At 38.6% G+C, this 22,728-nt stretch overlaps 1 protein-coding gene across 1 annotated transcript in view; it reads right to left on the reverse strand.

The window, feature by feature from the left end:
* Nucleotides 1-15,053, reverse strand: part of LOC124545195 (UDP-glycosyltransferase UGT5-like) — a 57,485-nt gene extending 42,432 nt beyond the window's left edge. Inside the window, exons 1-3 of the mRNA XM_047124060.1 lie at nucleotides 14,977-15,053; nucleotides 13,880-14,129; nucleotides 12,977-13,569 (exon numbers count right to left, since the gene is read on the reverse strand). Coding sequence (XP_046980016.1) covers nucleotides 12,977-13,569; nucleotides 13,880-14,129; nucleotides 14,977-15,018 — 885 coding nt within the window. The 5' untranslated portion in view covers nucleotides 15,019-15,053. The remainder of the gene's footprint in view (nucleotides 1-12,976; nucleotides 13,570-13,879; nucleotides 14,130-14,976) is intronic.
* Nucleotides 15,054-22,728: the final 7,675 nt, after the last annotated feature.

The following is a 22,728-nucleotide window of genomic DNA, read 5'->3' on the forward strand; positions in this document are numbered from 1 at the left end:
TGAGCAAGATGTATGAGACAGGCGAAATACACTCAGACTTCAAGAAGAATATAATAATTCCAATCCTAAAGAAAGCAGCTGTTAACAGATGTGAAAATTACCAAACTATCAGTTTAATTAGCCACGCAGAACTGGTAGAAGCAGACCTCGGGGAAGATCAGTTTGGATTCCGTAGAAATATTGGAACATGTGAGGCAATACTGACCCTATGATTTATCTTAGAAGCTAGATTAAGGAAAGGCAAACCTATGTTTCTAGCATTTGTAAACTTAGAGAAAGCTTTTGACAATGTTGACTGGAATACCTTCTTTCAAATTCTGAAGGTGGCAGGGGTAAAATACAGGGTGCGAAAGGCTATTTACAATTTGTGCAGAAATCAGATGGCAGTTATAAGAGTCGAAGGGCATGAAAGGGAAACAGTGGTTGGGAAGGGAGTGAGACAGGGTTGTAGCCTATCCCCGATGTTATTAAATCTGTATATTGAGCAAGTAGTAAAGGAAACAAAAGAAAAATTCAGAGTAGGAACTAAAATCCATGGAGAAGAAATAAAAACTTTGAGGTTCACTGATGACATTGTCATTCCATTAGAGACAGCATAGGACCTGGAAGAGCAGCTGAACGGAATGGACAGTGTCTTGAAAGGAGGATATAAGATGAACATCAACAAAAGCAAAATGAAGATAATTGAATGTAGCCAAATTAAATCAGATGATGCTGTGGGAATTAGATTAGGAAATAAGAGGCTTACAGTAGTAAATGAGTTTTTCTATTTGGGGAGCAAAATAACTCATGATGGTTGAAGTAGAGAGGATATAAAATGTAGACTGGCAATGTCAAGGAATGTCTTTCTAAAGAAGAGAAATTTGTTAACATCAAGTATAGATTTAAGTGTCAGGAAGTCATTTCTGAAAGTATTTGTATGGAGTGTAGCCTTGTATGGAAGTGAAACATGGATGACAATCAGTTTAGACAAGAAGAGAATAGAAGCTTTTGAAATGTGGTGCTACAGAAGAATGCTGAAGATTAGATGGGTAGATCACATAACTAATGAGGAGGTGTTGAATAGAATTGGAGAGAAGAGAAATTTGTGATACAACTTGACTAGGAGAAGGGATCGGTTGGTGGGGCATATTCTGAGGCATCAAGGGTTCACAAATTTAGTATTGGAAGCCAGTGTGGAGGGTAAAAATCGTTGAGGGAGACCAAGAGATGAACACACTAAACAGATTCAGAAGGATGTAGGTTGCAGTAGGTACTGGGAGATGAAGAAGCTTGCACAGGATAGAGTAGCATGGAGAGCTGCATCAAACCCATCTCAGGACTGAAGACCACAACATCAACAAAATGTAAATAATTTGTAAAGCCTCATAAAAATGCAATTATTTACATTTTTAGTAATAAATATTTACATAATACAGATAGCTGGAGTGGAGAAGATACTGTTTATAATTACATGAGCAGTATCCGGTAATATGACAGAAAACAGCATTCTGTAACATTCCGAATTATAAAAAAAATGTTTAAGTGGAAAAATTAATTTAAATTTCATATTTTTATCTTAAATTTGTAAGTTAAAAGTGGTCATTAAGCAACTAAATTTCAACACAGTAGAAGGGAGCTTTAATACAATACATCTGCCAGGTCTCCAGTATGTTTTGGTTTATTAGTTATATTTTTTTTGTTCTCTAGTGTTTTAAGAGTTATTTACAAACTATACATTTTTCAAAAAATATACAAATATTAAGGTAAAACAAAAATTACAATTATGATGTACAGGTCTAATATATATTTTTCCAGAGAAATTCAAGGCCACAAGTTGGCATGACCTGTATGATTTGAGATGATATCACCCACATTCAATTTTTTTGTTACCTGTTCCCTGGAAGTGGAAGGAGCAGCAGAATAGATTGCCACATGTAAATATTCTGCCTTCTTTACTACAAACTCCAGAGAAGAAATAAATTCCTTCAGTGCTTGTGCTCCTTGATGACTTTCAATTGACTTCACAATTTTTGTGAAATACTAAATAACCAGCATTTTTCCTGTCTGCAAATCAGTCATGTATTTCAATGTAGTGCATGACATATCTTGTAGGATGATTTTCTCATTTTGTAAGCAGTCTGCATTATTTTTTTCAGTAGCTCATTTCATTTCATTTCATTTATTAACATCCTTTGCATGATATAGGAGTTGTCATAATACTGTCCAGAAAATGCGCAGCAGAATATTACAAATTTCTATCAAACACATAAAATTAACATTATAAAATATGTTGAAAATTAAAACATTGAATTAATGGGTTGTTCTTTTACATGCTCTTTTAACATGTACCGTATGTGATGAATACATTTTGGAAAACACGTATTACACATAATTTAGAGTTTAGAGTTAAAAGAGTATAAATGAGACACAGAACCAACAATGAGAACAACATGATATTGACAATACAACTATCAGTTAGTGATAGTGCAGAGTCATGTGGGTTCATTGCATCAAAGACTTCAATGGACTGGCAAACAAGATGTATATGGTTGCTTATGTTCCAGGCAATCACTGGATCAGTACAAATGCAATTGAAACTGTGTAAGCAATCAGTCAATGCATCGAAGGTTACAGCTACATTCAGTTTTCTGCACTGAAATAACATACAATTCAGCTGACTTCTCTGACATGACATTCCAACAAACACTGTCTACCTTGCAGACAGAATTTTCAGACATTCCTCAGACCTCTGATGTCTCAGTCTTAAAGCAGATACTTTCTTTGTAATTTTGTCTCTGTGAACAATAATATGTTTGTTGGATTACGTATCCCTCAAGAATTTCATCAAAGCATAAATGCTCTTATCCAGTCTTTTAATCTTTTTGGCTTTAAGACAGATGTGATTCAGATTTTTATGCATATTTTCAAGTACCATGTTTGTATTAACGCCAGCATGCATTCTGTAGCAATGACCCCATTTTGAGGCACCATGAATAAACTTTTCAATATATTTTGCAAAATTTACTGTCAGGTCACTGGCATATAGTTGTCAAGTAAATTTTTTCCATGATTTTGAATGAAAAAGTGTCTCTCTCATACATTAATATTTTTTTTTGTAAACCTCAACCTGCATGTCTTTTTCTTTTATTTTATGTAAAATTTGGCTCCAAGCACAGTCTACATGCCAATCACAATAAAGTTGATTAGTTGTGCTTTCTGGCTGTAAAGACATTCATGCACTAAAAAAAAAACTTTCTGCCATGTCAGACACAAACCATTTAGGTTTCAACTCGGAATCACAGCAGGAAAGTATTGTCTTATAAAAAAGTTACATAATTACTGTATCATTTCTGTTCAAAAACATGAAAGCACAAGGAAATCCCTGATACATGTCACCTACAATTAATAACATGAAAAGCTCAAAGTTATAATCATTCTGTCCATGTGCCCCATCAATACAAAGATGATCACTTCCAAATCTTGAAAGTACGTGAAGTTGTGTATCATTTGCAATCAAGGCAAAAGTCTTTATTTTGCATTGTGGATAGCCAGCCACAGCTAGGCCTTGAGTGTTGTACAGACAAATAACATTTGAAGTATGTTTCATCTTGTTTACCTACACATCAACACTGACATAAACATTACTATGAGACACAGCATTGCTATTTAAATTGTGCTGTTGGACGATGTTATGCAAATCCTTCCTGTTTGCAAGATGCAAATGAATTATTTCATTACCAACCACAGAATCACGAATACTATCAAGAGTAGCATCCATAGGCACTTTCTTTTCTATTTTTGATGCAATTTTATATTTATTATCCACCAAATGACACATTCTTGCAACATCAAAACTGTGACCCACATGGGTGATATATTTTCTGTTTGCATTATTCTTATGAATGATGGGCAACTATTTTATTGGAACCTGATACTCTTATTACCCTAAAGTTTGCACCCTTAGAACATAACTGCCCATCATGATTGACAATACAGATATGTGACAGTTGCTCCATTTATATTTTTGCTAGATGAGCATCATTTTACATAAATTGATTTGGTGTCACAGTCCAAATTTTTTTCCACTCACAGAACTGATCCATACCTGGGAACAGGAAATACTTTTTTGTCCCATTCAATATTGTGAGTAACGGTGAAGTGTTCACTCATTGTTCCCCACAGTCGTTTTTAATTACATGGTGGACAAATTACACCAAAGGATTGTGTCTTTTTGCCACTATTTTTGTGCACATTTTTTTGTGCCTTTTCAGGCTGAACAAGTCCCTGAAGCACTTGTTACAAACATCACAACTGTACTCTACTTTTGCTTTGAGCTTGAGTTTTGAATGAGATTAAAATGTTCCCCGATTCAAAAAATTCATCACACTTAAACAGTTCATCTTGCGTAAAAGATAATTTATTTGGAAAATAATGCTACCCACACTACTATTCACACATATTTTCCCATGACTAATAAGCAGTGTACTAAACAGTTGTGACACTGTGCTCATCCAAAGCAGTTAGACATTATGAAGTCTTCATCCTAATGCCTTTGACACATTTTGCAGTCAGCAGATACTTCTGCTAGTCCATAAAGGTAATCTGAGACAGCACAATATTTACAGTTTCTTGTCTGCTTATGTGTTAGTGTATGACATCAGTTCAAAGTACAATGGCAGAGACAGATATAGAAATATGTTTACACAACTTGAAAAGGAAATGAAAGACTGAATGAACACAAGTAACATGATTCAGTACAGCAATTAATGAAGGAGATACATGAGAAGAAACAGATTACGAGAGCTTTCAGACATGACTCCAAGAGTCATAAGATCATTTGGGAGTGCTTGACAATCCAATTTATGATCTGCTTTCTGACACAGACTATGACACCAATGCCAGTAGGTGTGAGGAATATGTAGACATTGCTAGAAAGGCAATTCTGAAGGCACCTAGGAGGACTAAGGTTAGTTTATCATCATCAAATACAAACACGACACCTGCTTCATCAATGACAGCATCTCTGACACCATCAAATCAGAGCTGTTTTCAGGCAATGTGGAGAAGTGGTCTCAATTTTGCGAACAGTTTCAGTAATCCATTGACAGCAATGCTTTGATTTCTACTACAAACAAACTTGTCTTACTTCAGGGATATTTAAAATGTGAGCCAAAGAACTCGGCTGAAAGCACCCCCATTACTGCAGATACGTAAGAGGAAACAAAAAGTATATTAGTACCTCACTATGGAGACAAAAACAGTATAATTCAGGCTCTTTTTGATTAGCTTGAAACTATGAAACTGATCTCACATACTGGGTTATTCATGCTAGAAGAGAGAGGATTGCTGAATGCCACATCATAAAGCTAATGGAATTTTTGAACAATGAAGTAGAAGGCCCTATGATTACCCACAGAATTAGTTTGTAGCATTTTAGATACATTCACATCTGCAGTTGTGGTTCTGCAGGTGAATACAAATGGGGGAAGCCGCGTAGAAATACGGAAAATTAACTGTCAAAATACTGCATGTTTTGTAATTCACATCTCCACTGGGCACAAGAGTGTATGAAGAAATTGAATGTCAAGGATAGGGTCAACAAATCAGAATCCTCACATCAATGTTTCTTGTGTCTAAATGGAGGGCATAACATCAGGAAAAAAAAACTAGTTTGTTCTGGATGCAAAGGATCCCATCATGTATCTATCTGCAAAGAAGGAACGCAAGTCTCAGTGAGAAAGGTTGATGTTCAACATCCTCTCTCCATGTATTTTCAAACTGCCTCTGTTTGGATCACAGGTCTGACTGGATTGAAAAAATGTACCCACTGTTTACTCATGCCGAGAGCCAATGCACCTTCATCAGCATGAATTTGGTCAACAGCTTGCAATTACAAGTGACAACCTGCCAACCATTAGCTGTTGTAGGAATTGAGTCAACATAATACAACAAATTGCGGGCTCCTTCACTTCAAGCTGCAAGAGTTTGTACAAAAAATACATTCACTTTCTCCACCTTCGAAAGTAGGAACACATATTCATCAATTTCAGATGTTCCTCAAGATATTAACATCCATAAGCTGCAGTTTGCTGATCCAAATGATGATGAACACCAGTACCCTATTGAAACCGTTAGAGGTGCAGACCAGTATTGGAAAATAATAAAGGATGACCCACCAACATGCCTTACTGATTTGACAGTTCTCCTTCCTTCTAGATTTGGATGGATTTTCAGTGGGTACAGGTCAAGTATTATTGTTAGGCTTATTATTGATAGCCATGTGCACCTCAATGAAGATTCTGCATCCTTAGACAAGGACACACGTTGTATCTGGGACTTAAGCTGGGTCCACACAATCAACAATAGTGCCACCACAGGTAGTGGCATACTGCAGTTTCATTGCAGTTGCATGTGTGAACTCCCAGTTTTTTTGGCACAACTTAAGAGATGCAACTTTTGTCACACCTCAAAAAGTTCAGCTTGGTTGTACTTTGTGTTATTTTGTCAAAAACTGCCACTCTGAGCCTGTGGCTGTGTACAAAACATATGTCGCCTCTTACATAGAAGGTTACAGCAACCAACCAATTTTTAAAATGCTGTTTTTTTATTTAAACAGCGCAACCCGGTTTAGCCACCTGAAGATGATCCAGTTAGTTCGAAACTGGTAAACGCACTGTTTAAATAAATAAATATCATTATAAAAAATGACTGGTTGGTGTAATCTGCTATCTAAGAGTCAGCCTATATTTGTTTGTACTTTGTTGGGCCACTTTCCTTCTGCCACTGCTCCCAGGTGGCAGTATTGTGAACCACACGAGCATTTTGTCACAGTTATAGCACAGTAATTGCTGCTGTAATCCATTAAATTCCAGAATATTTTTATTTTATTTCTGTAAAAAGGGAAAACACTGTATGGGAGGTACACTTTCACAGCTTCTAGAACTAGAAGAACAGCAACCAATGTTTGATTTTCTCCAGCAGTACACATGTGTCTGTGTGTGTGTGTGTGTGTGTGTGTGTGTGTCTTGGAAGAGTGGCATGTCTGTAGATGACATTCACATGCTAGCTGTTTCTCTACAGCAAGTCACAAGCTGTGGCACCATGCTACATGTATGTGCGAATCTGGCTTTAGAATTGATGGGGATGAAAGAACAGCAAGAATGATCACTCTCATCGAAACATGCCACTGTTTTTCAGAACTTCCATGATATGTTCCAAATGATGAAAGGCAGAAGGTTAGTTTCATTATTAAGAAAGAAAGATATGATCCTGTCTTCCAATCGTCACAATGCAGAAACATGTTTTACATCATTACAAAGAAAATTTTCTGCTAATGTTTATTTTTGTGAGATGTATTACTCACAGATGTTTTTATATATCCAGAGTGAGCACACTGAAATGATCAATATGCAGGATACCTTAGATGGTGTATTTTACCTTCCTCATCATGCAGTGAAAAAGGAAAGACTGGGAATTACAACATGGAGACTTGTATATGACATTTCATCATGAAAAATTGATTCACCATCACTCAATGACACACTAATTTAAGGACCAAAACTGTTGCCTGAAATATAATAATTTCAATTTGTTTCAGGATGTATCAAAACGCCATTTTTGGAGATAGCAATCAAGCATTCTTAAAATGTCATTGAATGAAAAGGATAGAGACTGAATTCGACTTTTCTGGTTTTGTGTTGGTATAGAGAAGATGCGAACTGGTAAACTACAAATGATGATGTTATTTGTAGATTTACTCACTTACCATTTGGCCTCACATGCAGCCCATTTCTCCTATCTGCAACACTGTGTGAATTAGCTACAAGGTTTCAAGGCACTTATCCTATTGCAGCAGAATTTGTAGATAAGAGTACTTTAATGAATGAATTTGCCACCAGCTGCAAAGACAACAGTACAGTCACATCTGTATACTATCAGGTGACAGGTCTGTTGCAACAAATAAAACTTACAATGGCAAAATGGGCTACAAATTCTAAAATACTAAACAGTATATGGAAGAGCAATCAGTTAAAGAACATACCACAATTGTAGGTTTCGACTGGGATAATGAATCATATTCAATCCTCTTTGATCACCATCTCATTACCAACAAATTACAAGAACATCAGTTACTACACACAACAGTGAAATTTTATGATCATGTTGGCATCTTTTCATTGATATCCATAACAGGAAATCCTCATTCAAGACATGTGGTGTAAGGGCATACATAGTAATGAGATCTTGCCTCCAGACTTAGCCCCCCAACGGAAGTTTTAGACATCGCAACTCATTCATCTGCAGTCATTCAGATTACTCCAGATGGAGAGGCTTCCACAGTCAAGAACAGAAAGTTTCGTAAATTCACTTTTTTTGTGATGCCCCCAAAAGGGCATATGGAGCAGTGTTGTACATTCAAACATCCAACACCAAAAATATATTTGTCTGTTTGATTGTGAGTAAACACAGAGTTTCTCCTATCAGAATGATAACACTTCCATGACTTTAATTACTAGCAGCTCTACTGGGTACACGCCTTCCAAGATATTTCTGCCAGGCTTCTGGATTTGACGTCACAAACACAATAATGTGGAGCAATTCTAAGGTGGCACTTGGCTGGATATGATGCAACCAACATCACTGCATGCATTTATTTGTACAGAGTAACTGAAGTCCATGGTTTTTAATGCCATCGTAGTGGAGACACTGCCATACCACAGCCAATCTTGCAGATTTGCTATCACAAGGAATTTTGATACAATCTTCCACCTATGGTGGCATCTCAGTGTTTACAATGTCATATCTTTTAACTATGTGTTGTACAATAACATATAAGCATGGGCACATTCAGCAGCATATGTGGATACTGTCTGCAAAATAAGATGCAAACGGGGTTAATAGCAAGGAAGTAACAAATTTAAACGTCATAATGCATATCTCATTGTTTATGATGTCATATCTCCTGATCTATGATAGGTAGGAGATTCTTACCCCCAGAGCAATTGTTGCCTGACAGTAAGGGGTATGTGTAGGTACTAAGTTTGAAATCAGTCCAATGGATTAGGCAGAGATGGGGAACATACAGCCATTTTTATAACATGTGAAAATTATATAATACACTAACAAGAATTAGGAGTGATTCAGCAAAGAAATATGAGATAAGAGAATTACGAAACATGTCATGTTGATTCTAGTCTTGAAATGCACTTATTTCATTGAGTAATTGTTAGAACAATTTGTCACTGCAGATTATAGGGATATTCACAAATGTAACACACACACACACACACACACACACACACACACACACACACACACACACACACACATTGGCTGATATGTAAGGTAAATTAGAGTCCTGAGGCTTAAGAATCAATTCAGAGAGAAAAATATTATTTGTTTCCAACCAACCAACCTGAAAATAAAAGAATACTATCATATATACAACACACACAGATGCACTATCTTAGCCAAACTAGATACAAAGCAGACACTCACAACAAAAGTCCAAGTTTATATACCTACTAGGTACACAGATGAGGAAGAGATTAAAAGAATGTATGATGAGGTAAAAGAAACTATCAGATCATTAAAGAAAAAGTAATTGTGATGGTGGACTGGAATTCAATAATACCACTAGCAGAAAAAGGAGTAGAAGAAAAGTAGTAGGGGAACATGTATTGGAGAAAAGGAATGAAAGTGCTGAATTTTGCACAGAGCACATTTGTATCATTGCACTTGGCTTTGTTTCCCTTCACAGATCCATCTGTACACTCAGTTCATGACCTGTGGTTACTGTAGTTAACTGTTCTTCAATTAAGAAAAGGCTTGGTGTCAGTACACCTGATTCCCCAAATGTGATTTGTTGAGAGTTGATGGTGGTATCTATTTCTTCATCTACTAGTGATTTTTCCAAAATCTTCTGGAGACAACATTTCATAGTTCCTACCATGCATTCATACCAGCCTCCCCAGCAAGCTGTTCATGGCACAATAAACTTCAAAGAGACACCTTGGTGAGTGAAGTGCTGGCTAACCCTTGTGTCTCTGAAGAAATGAGTGATGTCTTTCAATTCTGCATTTGCTGCTTGAAATGCTTTTGCATTATCTGAATAAACAGTATTTTATAGGCCTCTCTTCATAGTAAATCTTCTGAAGCCCATCAAAAATTTATTTGTGCTGATTTATAATGCAAGTTTGAGGTGCTCTTGTAACAGCACATGTATATAGTAACTTATATTTTTGTTTAAGTTGCTGAGTTTGATGAAAACTGATTCTATGAAATCTGAGGCTGTTACTGCAAATAGGTTAGTGAATTCAGTGAGGTCAGATGGTAGAGGAGGTTATCTATCACATCTTTGGGCACTTCTCTTTTGCATCCTCAGGCACTTCTGGCTATTTTACAAGGGAGACACATGTGTATGACTCCTTTTACTGTTTGTCTTCCCCTTAAAATCATTCCATAATTCAGCTAATAGTGTAGCAGTTCCTGGGTAGTGTAAGCATATGTGTGTTTGCTGAATAAGTAACTTTGTAAATGGATGAGAACATTGGAAGAGTAGTGGATGCTTTTCCAGTATACTCAAGTCCACAAAGTGAAGTCATTCTCCAAGTCATATGAGCAGGAAACTCAGTCTTGTTTTTAAGCGTGTAGTGTTCCATGGAAAGCTTCCCATGTCCAACGTCGTTTTGATGATTGTAGTTCATGGGCAGTGAATTTACCATTTATCTTTTCTGGACGTGTAATATTATGGAAGAAACAAAGAATCCATGTCATTATGTGTAACAGTTTTCAATAATAACTCTATTTTGATGTGTCAGTGGGACAAACCCACGCATTAATAGCTAAGGTTTGTTTGTATATCTTTCATGTCTCTGGTAATGGCTCACAATAGATTTGTTGTTGAGACCAGTTTCAGGTTTCTGAGTTAGCCGTTATTGAATTCCAGTCCACCATAACAATTAAATTTTCATTTTCTTTAATGATCTGATAGTATCTTTTATCTCATCATACATAATCTCTTCATCACCTGTGTATCTAGTAGGCATATAAACTTGTACTTTCATGGTAGGTGTTTGGTTTGTATCCAGTTTTGCTAAGCTAGTACATCTGTTGTGAATCATATGCAAGATAGTATCCTTTTATTTTCAGATCTTTTATTGGTTGGAAACAAATATATTTTTTTCTCCCTGATCAAATAAGTGCATTTCAAGGGTAGAATCAAGATGACATGTCCCATAAATGCTCTTAACTCATCTTTCTTTGTTCAGTCACTGTTAGCCCATGTTAGTATATTACATAATTCATACATATTATAAAAATGGATGTATGTTCCACATCTCTCCCTCATCCACTGGACTGATTTCAACCAAACTTGGTACCTACACATACCCCTTACTGTCAGGCAACAATTGCTCTGGAGGTAAGAACAACCTCCCTATCAGAGATGATATATGTAATTTAAAAAAAAGTGGTGCATTATGACATTTAAATTTGTTAGTCCTTGCTGCTAACCCAGTTTGCATCTTACTTTGCAGGCAGTACCCACATATATGCTGGTGAATGTGTCCATGCAAATATATCACTGTACAACAAATAGTTTGAAAGATATGGCAGCATAAACACTGACATTCATGGAAAAATGCTGCATCATGCATGAAGTTTTTAATACCATCCGTTTTTCTTTACTACCAAGATACTCATATAGTCAAGCTGAAGGAAATACAGTCAAGTCAACTTAATGAAATCCCTGACATCTGGCAACACTTTTGAAAGCTTTCAACTATGAAGCACAAATAGCTGTAGGCAAAAACAATAGATAGAGCTATGAAGAAATGTTGCTATAGAGATGTTTACATAATCACATTGCAGACACACAAAACAGTTGTACCCAGCATACAAAAACTCTTTCATAATTTCAAAAGTGTTTTCATCAATATACAGAAATGAATTTTTTTTTTGGTATTGCAGTACAAATACACTTCATTTTCTTCATTTCATTTCTAATAGAAAACTGACAAAATGGACCATCAGAAATGCCATGTTTGGCACCTAGTATTATCATAAATAAGTTATAGTCCATGGATCCTGAGGAGAGAAGTGCAAAGAGTTCAAAAGTACACATTTTACTTAAGTGTAATACAACAGAAGTCTTATTCTGACCGCAGGAAGTACTTGAAAAAAATTATCATATGAAAACCTGCTACAAACTGAAAAGTAAAAACAGTACCTCAGTGACTGAATTCCCGAGCCACTTAAAATGTTACTTTACAAGAATGTAGCTAGAATTTTGACTGAAAGGAAACTAAAAATGTACTTCAGCATTCTTCTGTGCTTACCTGGAAATGAGATCTATATTGTGAATATTTTATACATATATGAGACTGGAATTCTTGGATGGAATGTGAATAATGGAAGGAGTAAAGTTAACCATTCATCATATAGTTGAGAGAAACAGTTTCAACCACGTTTATGTGTCTGTAAACCATCAAACATCTTGACTATATGGTTAATGGTTATCTTTATTCCTTCCATTATTTATGTAAGTGTTAATTTCACATAATTCAGTGTTCCAAACATATATAAAGTTGAATAACATAGAATTTCTGTTTGCAAAAAGATGTAATAATTTTGATATTCGAAACATACAATATTAATCAAAACCTAAATCTTTCAGCTGTAATGAAATGAAAAGGAAATTAAATTAATCTTATATAGAGACTAAGCAACTGATAAAAATACTGTGCCAGAAGATACGGCATAGAATTTTTGGAACTGATACCAATGGAAAGTATTTGGCTCTCAAAGACTATATTCTATTCTCAGGTTTCTCTCAGTTTATATAATAATTTTGTATTATGCCATAATTTGTAAGATTTATTATTAAATTTATGGGTGTAAAAATGAAATGAAATAATATTCTAAAAAAAATAGTAAAATTATAAATGACAAATACTTAATGGAGATGCTCTGTACTCTTGTTGCTTTGGCTCACCTTTGGTAGCTTCTCTGGTGGAAATATGTGCATTCCACCTACTTCAACCCTGCTGGGTACATTTGGCCGTGGATATCCAAAACTTATGTGGCTGTTAACCAGGATGAGAGAGGTGTTACATTCAATATCTGCTATGCTTGGTATATAAGGATCATTGAAATATTTCCTTACAATAGCATCTGCTTTTGGCACAAAGTAAAAACGACGTGTTATTCGTTGGTATGTAGCCATTAACGTGTTTGTGAGACGTTCAGAAAATGTCATGTGGTCTGTTACAGCTGAGAGACCTTCAGAAATATATGACAGAGGAGTTGGATTTCCCACACTATCAGATGTCCAAATAAATCCTGGACCTGATGGCATTCCAACTATAGGTATGTTAAATTTGTGTGAAAAAGCAAGGAAACATTCATCAACAAAAAGCTGCATGATCAGTAGATCATATGTCTTCTGTTCAGTGTGTATAAGCCTTTGAACATTTTCTTCTTTCAGCACATTTTCACACATTTCAAGTCCAACATCATACAGCAGAAAGATCATACGAAGTATACTGGAATATGGACTTTGATTGAAAATACCTGGCCTGAGGGCACCTGTTGAAAACAAAATAGTTTTATTTTATGTTCTGTTTTTGCTTTTTTGCCGAAGCCATATTCTAAATAAATTTATGCATGACAAAAGTATATAAATCTGTGATAGTATACAAATCTAATGATTATACTCACCAGTGGTAGACAAGTGGTAAATAATACATTAAACAGAGATCAGCGTTGAAATAAGATTTTTTGTGTAGTGTCTGCATCAGAATTAGTAAAAAATGTATGCTTTGCTTGAAATAAATAATATGTTAGTAATGCTGATATACAATACTAAAACTTTAACACTTAATGCAAAGCTGCTAACCTCCCATATTCCAGTGTTTCCCAATTAGTACTGTCTCCCACGTATCTGGCATGTTCTTCTCATCAAAAGGAGTTACTACTGTTAGGTTATGACCCCTCTTGGCAAGTTCAATGAGAAGAGGCTGCATAGCGGTCCAATGACTTCTGGCAGGTATAGGAAATACTGCCAATATGTTTGCACCTTCAGAATATGATAGTAGCCTTAAACTGCTTATCAAAAAGGGAACCAGTAGAAACTTCCAGTGTAACATCTGTGAAAAAAGTTTAAATATTATTCATAAAAGCTCTATATGAGCTGCAGTTCTAATTAAGCTTACTGATGAATGATCTTACGTACTTTTTATCACTAAATGATTAATTATTTGAGCACAGTTAGTGAAGCTCACTTTATAGGTGCTAACACCTAAAACTATTTCAAGATTATGAGCAGTGTTTGATAGTAAACTACTTCTGTTGCTCTTTTTCCAGGGAATTGCCAAAGAACGGCAGTTCCACAAATAAAATGAACAACATATCACAATATTTAATCTTCTTCTTTTTCTTTTTCTTTCAAGAAATAGGTGAGTAGTCTGTTTCTGGCACTCAGGAAGTTATCAACATTTCATTGGTATTTGAGTGTCTTTTCTACTGTGTTTGTTTCCATTTCCATTTGGCTTACAAGTGAAATTGCTTGTTATCCAAACTTATGTCAAGTTGCTTTTCTTCCTTGGAAGGCAAAATTTAAGAGAGTAGTGATATTTGAAGACTCACTAAAGGTGATGATGGATATGTTGCCTTAGGTCATTTAAAGAAGGGATTACTTTTTATTTAATTATGTTGCTGCTAATTATAATGTAAATTTTAGATAAAACACAATGTCCAGATTATTCAGCATACCTACATGATTCTTCATATCATCACCAAAAATATATGTAGTTTACTGTTCTACAATTACACACTCATGTTTAAAACATATGACTGTAGTGAATTATCTGCCTTTCATTTTTTACTGAGTGGCCAGAATGTATTATCATGTGTCTTGGATAGTTAACAAAATAAATCTGAGTTAACTTACCTGCTTATGAAGTCATTTACAAAATCAAAATGTGTAATACATACCTTGCACATGTTGTTCCTCTTGCTCACAACCAAAACATACATAGAAGATGCTTATATGTTATCTCTTGAGTTTTATCCATTACAGTATAAAACACCTCTTCAGTTTTATCTACTCCAGTGTCAATACGATAAAAGATATGAAGTGATCTTAGATAGCAAACAATATAAATGATGACAGCTAAATGCAATACTTACTGTGTTTACAGGTGAAACACAAGCTTTATTTGTGTTGAATTTTTGCTTTTTCTGTGTCTGAGTTTAGTAACACCAATTTTTTATACTGTTTTTTTTTAAGAATAAAAAAAGAAATATTACTGTTATCCATAAATCTGTGTGCAACATTTTAAAGGGTCTGCCCACATTGAAAAGTAAAATCCACAGCTTATGGAGGAAAAGCTCATTTTTCAGTAATTTAGTAGCACCTAAAGTCCAGCTGATAGCAGCATGCAGTACATAACCTTATGAGTAAGCATCTACCACAAAAGTTAACATAAAAAATATGTAAGCAAGATCTGAATAAACACTGAGTGATTATGATGAAACTGGTGGTGTTCTGAGCGATGCAATGTGGACTGTATTCATCTCAGGATGCTGAAACATCATTTTATGTTCATTAACTGTTGTGCGCACACAATGGTAATGACAGTGGCACGTAAAGTGCCCTCCATCACACACCATTGGGTGGCTTGTGGAGTATAAATGTAGGTGTAGAATATACTGAAAAAAATAACAGTTCGACTCTCCATCACCTGGTTATAATATGGCGCTGTAAGCAGCGAGAAAGTGGTAAGGATGCAGGAAAAAGGTAGGGTTCTGGCAAGTTTATTTGGACATGGTCAGAAGTTACAACATATGGGGTTCAGTATGGTCTCCCAACTCAGTAACATGCTGCATCCATAAGATGGCAGTCTACTGTTGCTTGTAGTGTATCTGGTGTAATTAGAGTGATATGTTGTTGCATGCTATCCTTCAGATCAGGATGAGTCCAGATACATTCCTGATAGACATGACCTTTCAGATATCCTGACAACCAGAAGTCATGCAGGTTTAGGTTGAAAGATCTGGAAGACAACACATCCTGAAATTGATGTGGTCACTATCAAAGGTTTCTTTAAGTAAATCTTTAACCTGGCAAGTGACATATGGTGTCACCCCATCTTTCATGAAAATAGTGGTGTGGATACTGGTGCAGTCTTGCAAAACAGGAATCACATGTAGCATATGGATGTCCTTGTAATGTGTGATATCACTGTACACTTAACAGGGCTGCAAGGTGTCATCTTCTCAAAGAAAAACTGACTCAGAATGAAGGAGGTTGTGAAACCACACCACACAAGCACATAAGCTGACAGTAGGTGATGTTCCTGCACAACATGTGACTGAGTAGAACCCCATATGCTATAGTTCTGTGTATTCACTGCACCAAGTAAATTGAAATGTGCCTATTCCATCCAAACAATATTCTCCGGCCACATGCCACTCGCTGCTAAAAAAACAAAAGGCAACTCATGGAACTTCATTTGGTGCACATTCTGAATCATGTAGGGATGCCAGTGTAAAATGAGCTGCAAAATCTTTTGAACTTTTGAGCAGATGAGAGACAATTCTGTGAGACAGCTTGAGCATTGCCTGCAGAATTTGAGGCATGTGCTGGGGGTTGACTATAGCTACAGCAACATCAACAACTGCCATGGGAATAGGCTGCCTCCCTCTCCCTGCTGCTGCATTTAATTCACTTTTTGTTCAAATTTCTTGACGATATTCTTTAGCCCATTTATTGGCATGGAGCCTCTTCACAGCAGTTTCTGTTGGCAATCTTCGCACAATTGCAGTGCTGCTACTGCTGACATTTTGATAAATCAACTTTAACAGCAGTGCACAGGCTTTCTTCTCAGTAGGTGTTGCATTTCATACAGAGAACTTCACCTTATTAAAGCTTTGATACCAAGAATCACCTCACAAAAGAAATCAACACACATCGCCTAGCAATAAACAGAGTACAGATTTTTTTTTTTTCAGTACATTCCATGAATGCACTGATTAATGAACATACCTATTGTTGTGACTTGCTGATCATTCAAAGTGCCGCCACACAATTACGCGCATCCTCTACATGCAGCGCTGTCTGCCAGCCATGCAGCAGCCGCGCCACCTAAGCGGTCAGCCAGCCAGCGGCCGCTAGACTTGGACTCGGTGCTCATTTGAATGTTACCGTGTTCACATGTCTTGCTTTGTCAATTTGCTCAGTGACTTATATGTGTTGTGTCGTTTTGAAATATATGTGTTCAACTTGATTTTATAACAACTGGTGACCCACATGTTTCCATGGGTACTTTAGAGCAACTATTGCAAGGTCTCATTGAACAGCAAACGCTTCTAACATCGGCGATTCACGATTTTGTTGCGGCATCAAATGCAGGGCATTTCTCACCATTGTCTATACCTCTTTTTCCTCCTTATGATGAGACGGCGGAAGACTGGTCTGATTATGAAAAACGTCTTCGACAGCACTTCTTGGCATTTCATGTCACAGATGAACAAACCTGTAAGTCTCTGTTCCTTTCATGGATTTCACCTCAAATGTATCGGTTGTTGTCACAATTGGCTCCTTTGAAAGATCCTGCGTCTTTGTCCTTTGCTGAAATGTGCTCACTTCTGTCTGTCTATTTTCAAAGGCAAACGCATGTGGTAGCCTCTCATGTTGCCTTTTATCATTGTCAAAAACAACCACATCAATCCTATCGCGTTTGGGCTGCTGAACTTCACGGCCTCAGTCGAAAGTGTCAATTTGTTACTGACGTTCACAAAGAATCCTATGCCAATTCCATGGTACAGGATGCTATTATCCCGGCGGTGCCCAACAAAGAAGTGAGGCAACGTGCCCTTCATTTGGCAAATCTGACTCTAGATAAAGTCCTATCCATTGTGCAGTCTTTTGAAATTTCTCGCGCCGCTGGGGTGCAAATAGAGGCATGGGGTGACGTCGGGGAAATACAACCTCTGTGCACTGATGACGATGCGTGCGGTGCATCCCCGCCGGCCGACGTGGCTGCAGTACGCTCCCATGTGCAGCCTCGGCCTAACCGCAAACAACCCCCTAAGAAACTGCAGCAAAACACCCGACAGCTTCCTTCATGTCCGCGGTGTTTAACGAAACATTCAAGGGAGGATTGTCCCCAACGTTGGGCCATGTGTCACAATTGCAAAAAGAAGGGTCATGTGTCTGCCGTTTGCAAATCCAACCACATACATGATGTTCATGACCATGACGCTGATTCTGCTTCTGTGTTGTCTGTCAATTGCACTTCTTCCCTTTCAGGGAAGTTATTCCTCACTGTCCAAATCCTTGCTCGGGATGTTCACATGCAGGTGAATACTGGTTCTGCTGCCACTATAATTAATTCTCAGACATATCTTCAGTTGGGTTCTCCTATCACCTGTCACTCAGCAATTATGGACATACAATAAACAGAAGATTTCTCTCGTGGGACAATTTAATGCTGAGGTATCTTACAAATCCGTCGTTCGCACTGTTCCCATATTTGTGGTCGACCAGAGTAATGCAGAGAATCTTTTTGGTTGTGATGCCTTTTGCATTTTTGGGTTCTCCATAGATGACTCTGTCAATATCGTCTCTGATACTATTCCTTATGCTCAATTGGATTCCTTGTCGATGACATTTTCGTCCCTTTTTTCTCCTGGGTTAGGCCGTGCAAACGACTTTAAAGCTCATATCATGCTCAGACCCACTGCTCAGCCTAAGTTTTTCGGGCTCGGCCCATTCCTGCGGCCCTTTGTGATTGGGTAAAATGGGAGCTGGATCATCTCACTGCTTCAGGGGTCTTGCTTCCTGTCACTTCCAGTGAGTGGTCCTCTCCTGTCATTTTCGTTGCTAAGCCCAATGGTGATATTCATCTCTGTGGCGATTTTAAAGCCACTGTAAATGCGCAATGTCTCATTGACACTTACCCTATGCCTCGAACTGAAGAATTGTTCACTAAACGTGCGGGAGGCCAGTATTTTTCTAAAATTGACCTGTAAGAAGCTAATGATCAACTTCCTCTCGACGCTGCTTCCCGGCAGTTTCTGGTCCTTAACACGCCTTTTGGCCTCTATCAATACCAACAATTGCCATTTGGGGTTGCCAGCACCCCTGCTCTCTTTCAGCGATTCTTGGAACAATTATTGCTCCCTGTCCCTGGGTGTATAAATTACATGGACGACATTGTTGTCACTGGCTCCACCACTGAAGAACGTCTTCAGAACCTGTGCACACTTTTTCATGTCTTACAGACTGCCGGTCTTTAGTGTAATCTTCAGAAATCACAATTTTTTCAGGCATCTATCACATACTTGGGGTTTCAACTCTCTCAGGATGGTATTAGTCCGCTTCAGCAAACTGTCGCTGCAATCAATGCCCTTCCTCACCCTGTCTGTTAAGGAACTGCAGGCCTTCTTGGGGAAAATAGCATACTATCACAAGTTTTTACCGTTTGCTGCTTCGGTGGCTCAGCCGTTGCATTGCCTGTTGCATAAAAACGTGCCTTTTCACTGGTCCGCGTCATGCGATGTGGCTTTCCAGAAATTGAAGACTATGCTGAAACAGGCCCTGTGCCTGGCTACTTATCGACCTGGCCAACATCTTGTTCTTGCCAAGGACGCCTCTCAATACACGGTCAGTGCAGTCCTTGCACACCGTTTTTCTGATGGCTCTGAACAACCCATTGCTTATGCCTCCAAAACGCTCACGGATGCCCAACAAAAGTATTCTCAAATTGAAAAAGAAGCATTGGCCATTATTTATGCTCTTCATAAGTTTGGTGTTTTTCTCCATGGGTCCAAATTTCATCTTGTTACGGATCACAAACCACTTGTTTCCTTGTATCATCCAACAACATCACTTCCTGACAAGGCTGCACACCGCCTCCAGTGTTGGGCTCTTTACTTGTCCCGTTTCAATTATGAGATTCATTTCCAGCCGATGGCTCAATATACGAATGCTGATGCACTGTCTCGCCTTCCCATGGGTCCTGATCTGGCATTCGATAGGGACGAACTTTTGTGTTTCCACCTGGATGTCGCCGAGCAGCGGGTTGTGGACGGATTCCCCGTCACCGGGGACTGGCTGGCGGCTGCTGCGGGATCTGATCCTACCCTCTCCCGGGTTTTACGCTGTATTCAGAAGGGTTGGCCAGATTGTCCGTCCACTAAGACTTCTGACCTTTTGCGGAACTACTGTGCTTTGTGCCACCGCCTCACGGCTAGGGATGGTGTTATCCTCCTTTCCACCGACAATGCTTCGCCGTGTGTTGTGGTACCTGCGCCATTGCATGCTTTGGTCTTGCGCCTCCTTCACCAAGGACACTGGGGTGTGTCTCGCACAAAATCTCTGGCACGCCATCATGTGTACTGGCCTGTCATCGACTCTGAAATCGCACACATGGTTGCTGCCTGCGGCCCTAGTGCATCACAGGCCGCCGCCCCGAAGTCATTTTCGTCACCGTGGCCTTCGCCTGAGACGCCCTGGGAGCGCATTCATGCTGACTTCGTGGGATTTTTTTTAGGTAGTTATTGGCTCCTCATAATTGATGCCTACTCTAACTTTCCTTTCATTGTCCGTTGCACGTCGCCTACCACTGCAGCAACCACAAGTGCTCTTGCCCACATTTTTTCTTTGGAAGGCCTTCCCTCTACTCTTGTTGCTGATACTGCTGGTCCGCAATTTGCCTCTTCCGAATTTGCAGATTTTTGTGTTTGTCACGGCATTATGCATGTCACGGCCCCTCCGTTCCAGCCACAATCAAACGGTGAGGCTGAACGACTGGTCCGCACATTTAAGGCTCAGATGCGGAAACTCCTGACTTCTTCTGCTGCTGATGATGCACTTCTCCAATTTCTGGCTTCTTACCGTTTCACCCCCATGGGTGACCACAGCCCGGCTGAGCTCTTACATGGCCAACAGCCCCACAGGCTACTTCATCTTCTGCAGCCTTCCACCTCATGGCCGCGGGTGCCTTCGCTTGGCCGGTTCACCGCTGACGACCTTGTCTGGGTATGGGGATATGGCAGGTGGCCAAAATGGAGTCCGGGATGCATCTTGCAACACCGTGGCCGACGCCTGTATGAAATCCAGACGGACACGGGTGTTGCAGTGGGTCATTCGGACCAGCTTTGGCCTCGGGTGCCGGCAACGCCTGTTCCGAATGCCGCTACACCACCTTCGGCTCTACCTGATGCTCAGGATCTTGGCATCTCTCATTACTCACAAGGCAGCCCTCTCACTGTCATCTCAGTGTCAGTACAAGAATGGACGCCACCAGGAGACGTGCCCATGCAGGAACCGGATGACCATCATGTGTCGGAGCCAATCTACTCGCCTCTTTCTCCTACGGACGCCAACACATCACCCATGTCTCCTGTTATATCAACTGGGCTTGCCACAACGGGCCGATTGGTGCACGGGGCCCCAGCAGATTCGACCCCTACGTCTCCTGTCGTCTCGACCCGTTATCATCGGGGACACTTCCGTCCATATGGGAAGCCTCCTCCTCGAGACTTTATGGCCAGTCAAACAACGCCTATCGATGTTAGCAATCTACAGGCCACCTCCATCAAGACCAGTGCAAAACTTTCAAAGAGGGGAAAAGTGTTGTGACTCGCCGATCATTCAAAGTGCCGCCATGCAACTAAACGCGTCCTCTACATGCGGCGCTGTCTGCCAGCCATGCAGCAGCCAGGCCACCTAAGCGGCCAGCCAGCCAGCGGCCGCTAGACTTGGACTCGGTGCTCATTTGAATGTTACCGTGTTCACATGTCTTGCTTTGTCAACTTGCTCAGTGACTTAAATGTGTTGTGTCGTTTTGAAATATATGTGTTCAACTTGACGTTATAACACCTATGATGTTTCAGAATCCTCTAATGTACATAGCCCACACTGCCACAATGATAACATCTGCAGTTTAATAATAACCACCTGGTATACCAGAAGATGAAGGGGAATGACATTTTAGAGGAGTCATATACAAGTATGAAATGAATATGAACAGTGAAGGGCACCCTTAAAAGAAATTTAGAAAGAATAGGTAGTTAAGAGCTATGAGAACATTGGTCAGTCAGAGAATGAATAATCATAAGCAAAGGCAGTGTCATGTACAAAGAAGTGAGAGGAGATGTTAGAAATGAGGAGAAAACAGTAATAAAAATAAATGCAGGTATCTGAACTGAAAATTTTAAAAACAGTCCTTGCTTTGAGAATACTGACTCACCAAAAGTGGCAGTCGTGACAATGCTGACACTAACAAGAAACAGTCACATGAGATTTATAAATATCTGGATACAAAGGTTGCCTCTTCCAGTCACAAAGAATGAAATACGTAGGAAAATATTTCCAATTGTAGGGAAATGAGGAAATAAAAGAATATAAAGCATTTATTGGGACAGACATTGAACTAAAGGGATGAATACAGAACAAATCTGTCATAAATCTTTTCAATTGCACTCAAAATAAGGAATTAAATTTAGTTCAAAAATCTCAAAAGTAACCTTCAGCTCATAATGGAACTGATAAATAGGTCATTTTTACTATGTGTGGCACTTCTTGATAGACTCAAATAAATCGATCACTCAATATATAGACTTCCTTCATAATTGTTTTGTTATGATTAAAAATGCATTTTTTACCTATGTACAAATATAAAAATATGCGATAAGAAATCCTTTCAAAATAAGATTCAAACCAATAAATGTTGTGTT

The sequence above is a fragment of the Schistocerca americana genome, chromosome 8 (genome assembly GCF_021461395.2).
Source record: "Schistocerca americana isolate TAMUIC-IGC-003095 chromosome 8, iqSchAmer2.1, whole genome shotgun sequence".
In the NCBI taxonomy this organism is placed as follows: domain Eukaryota; kingdom Metazoa; phylum Arthropoda; class Insecta; order Orthoptera; family Acrididae; genus Schistocerca; species Schistocerca americana.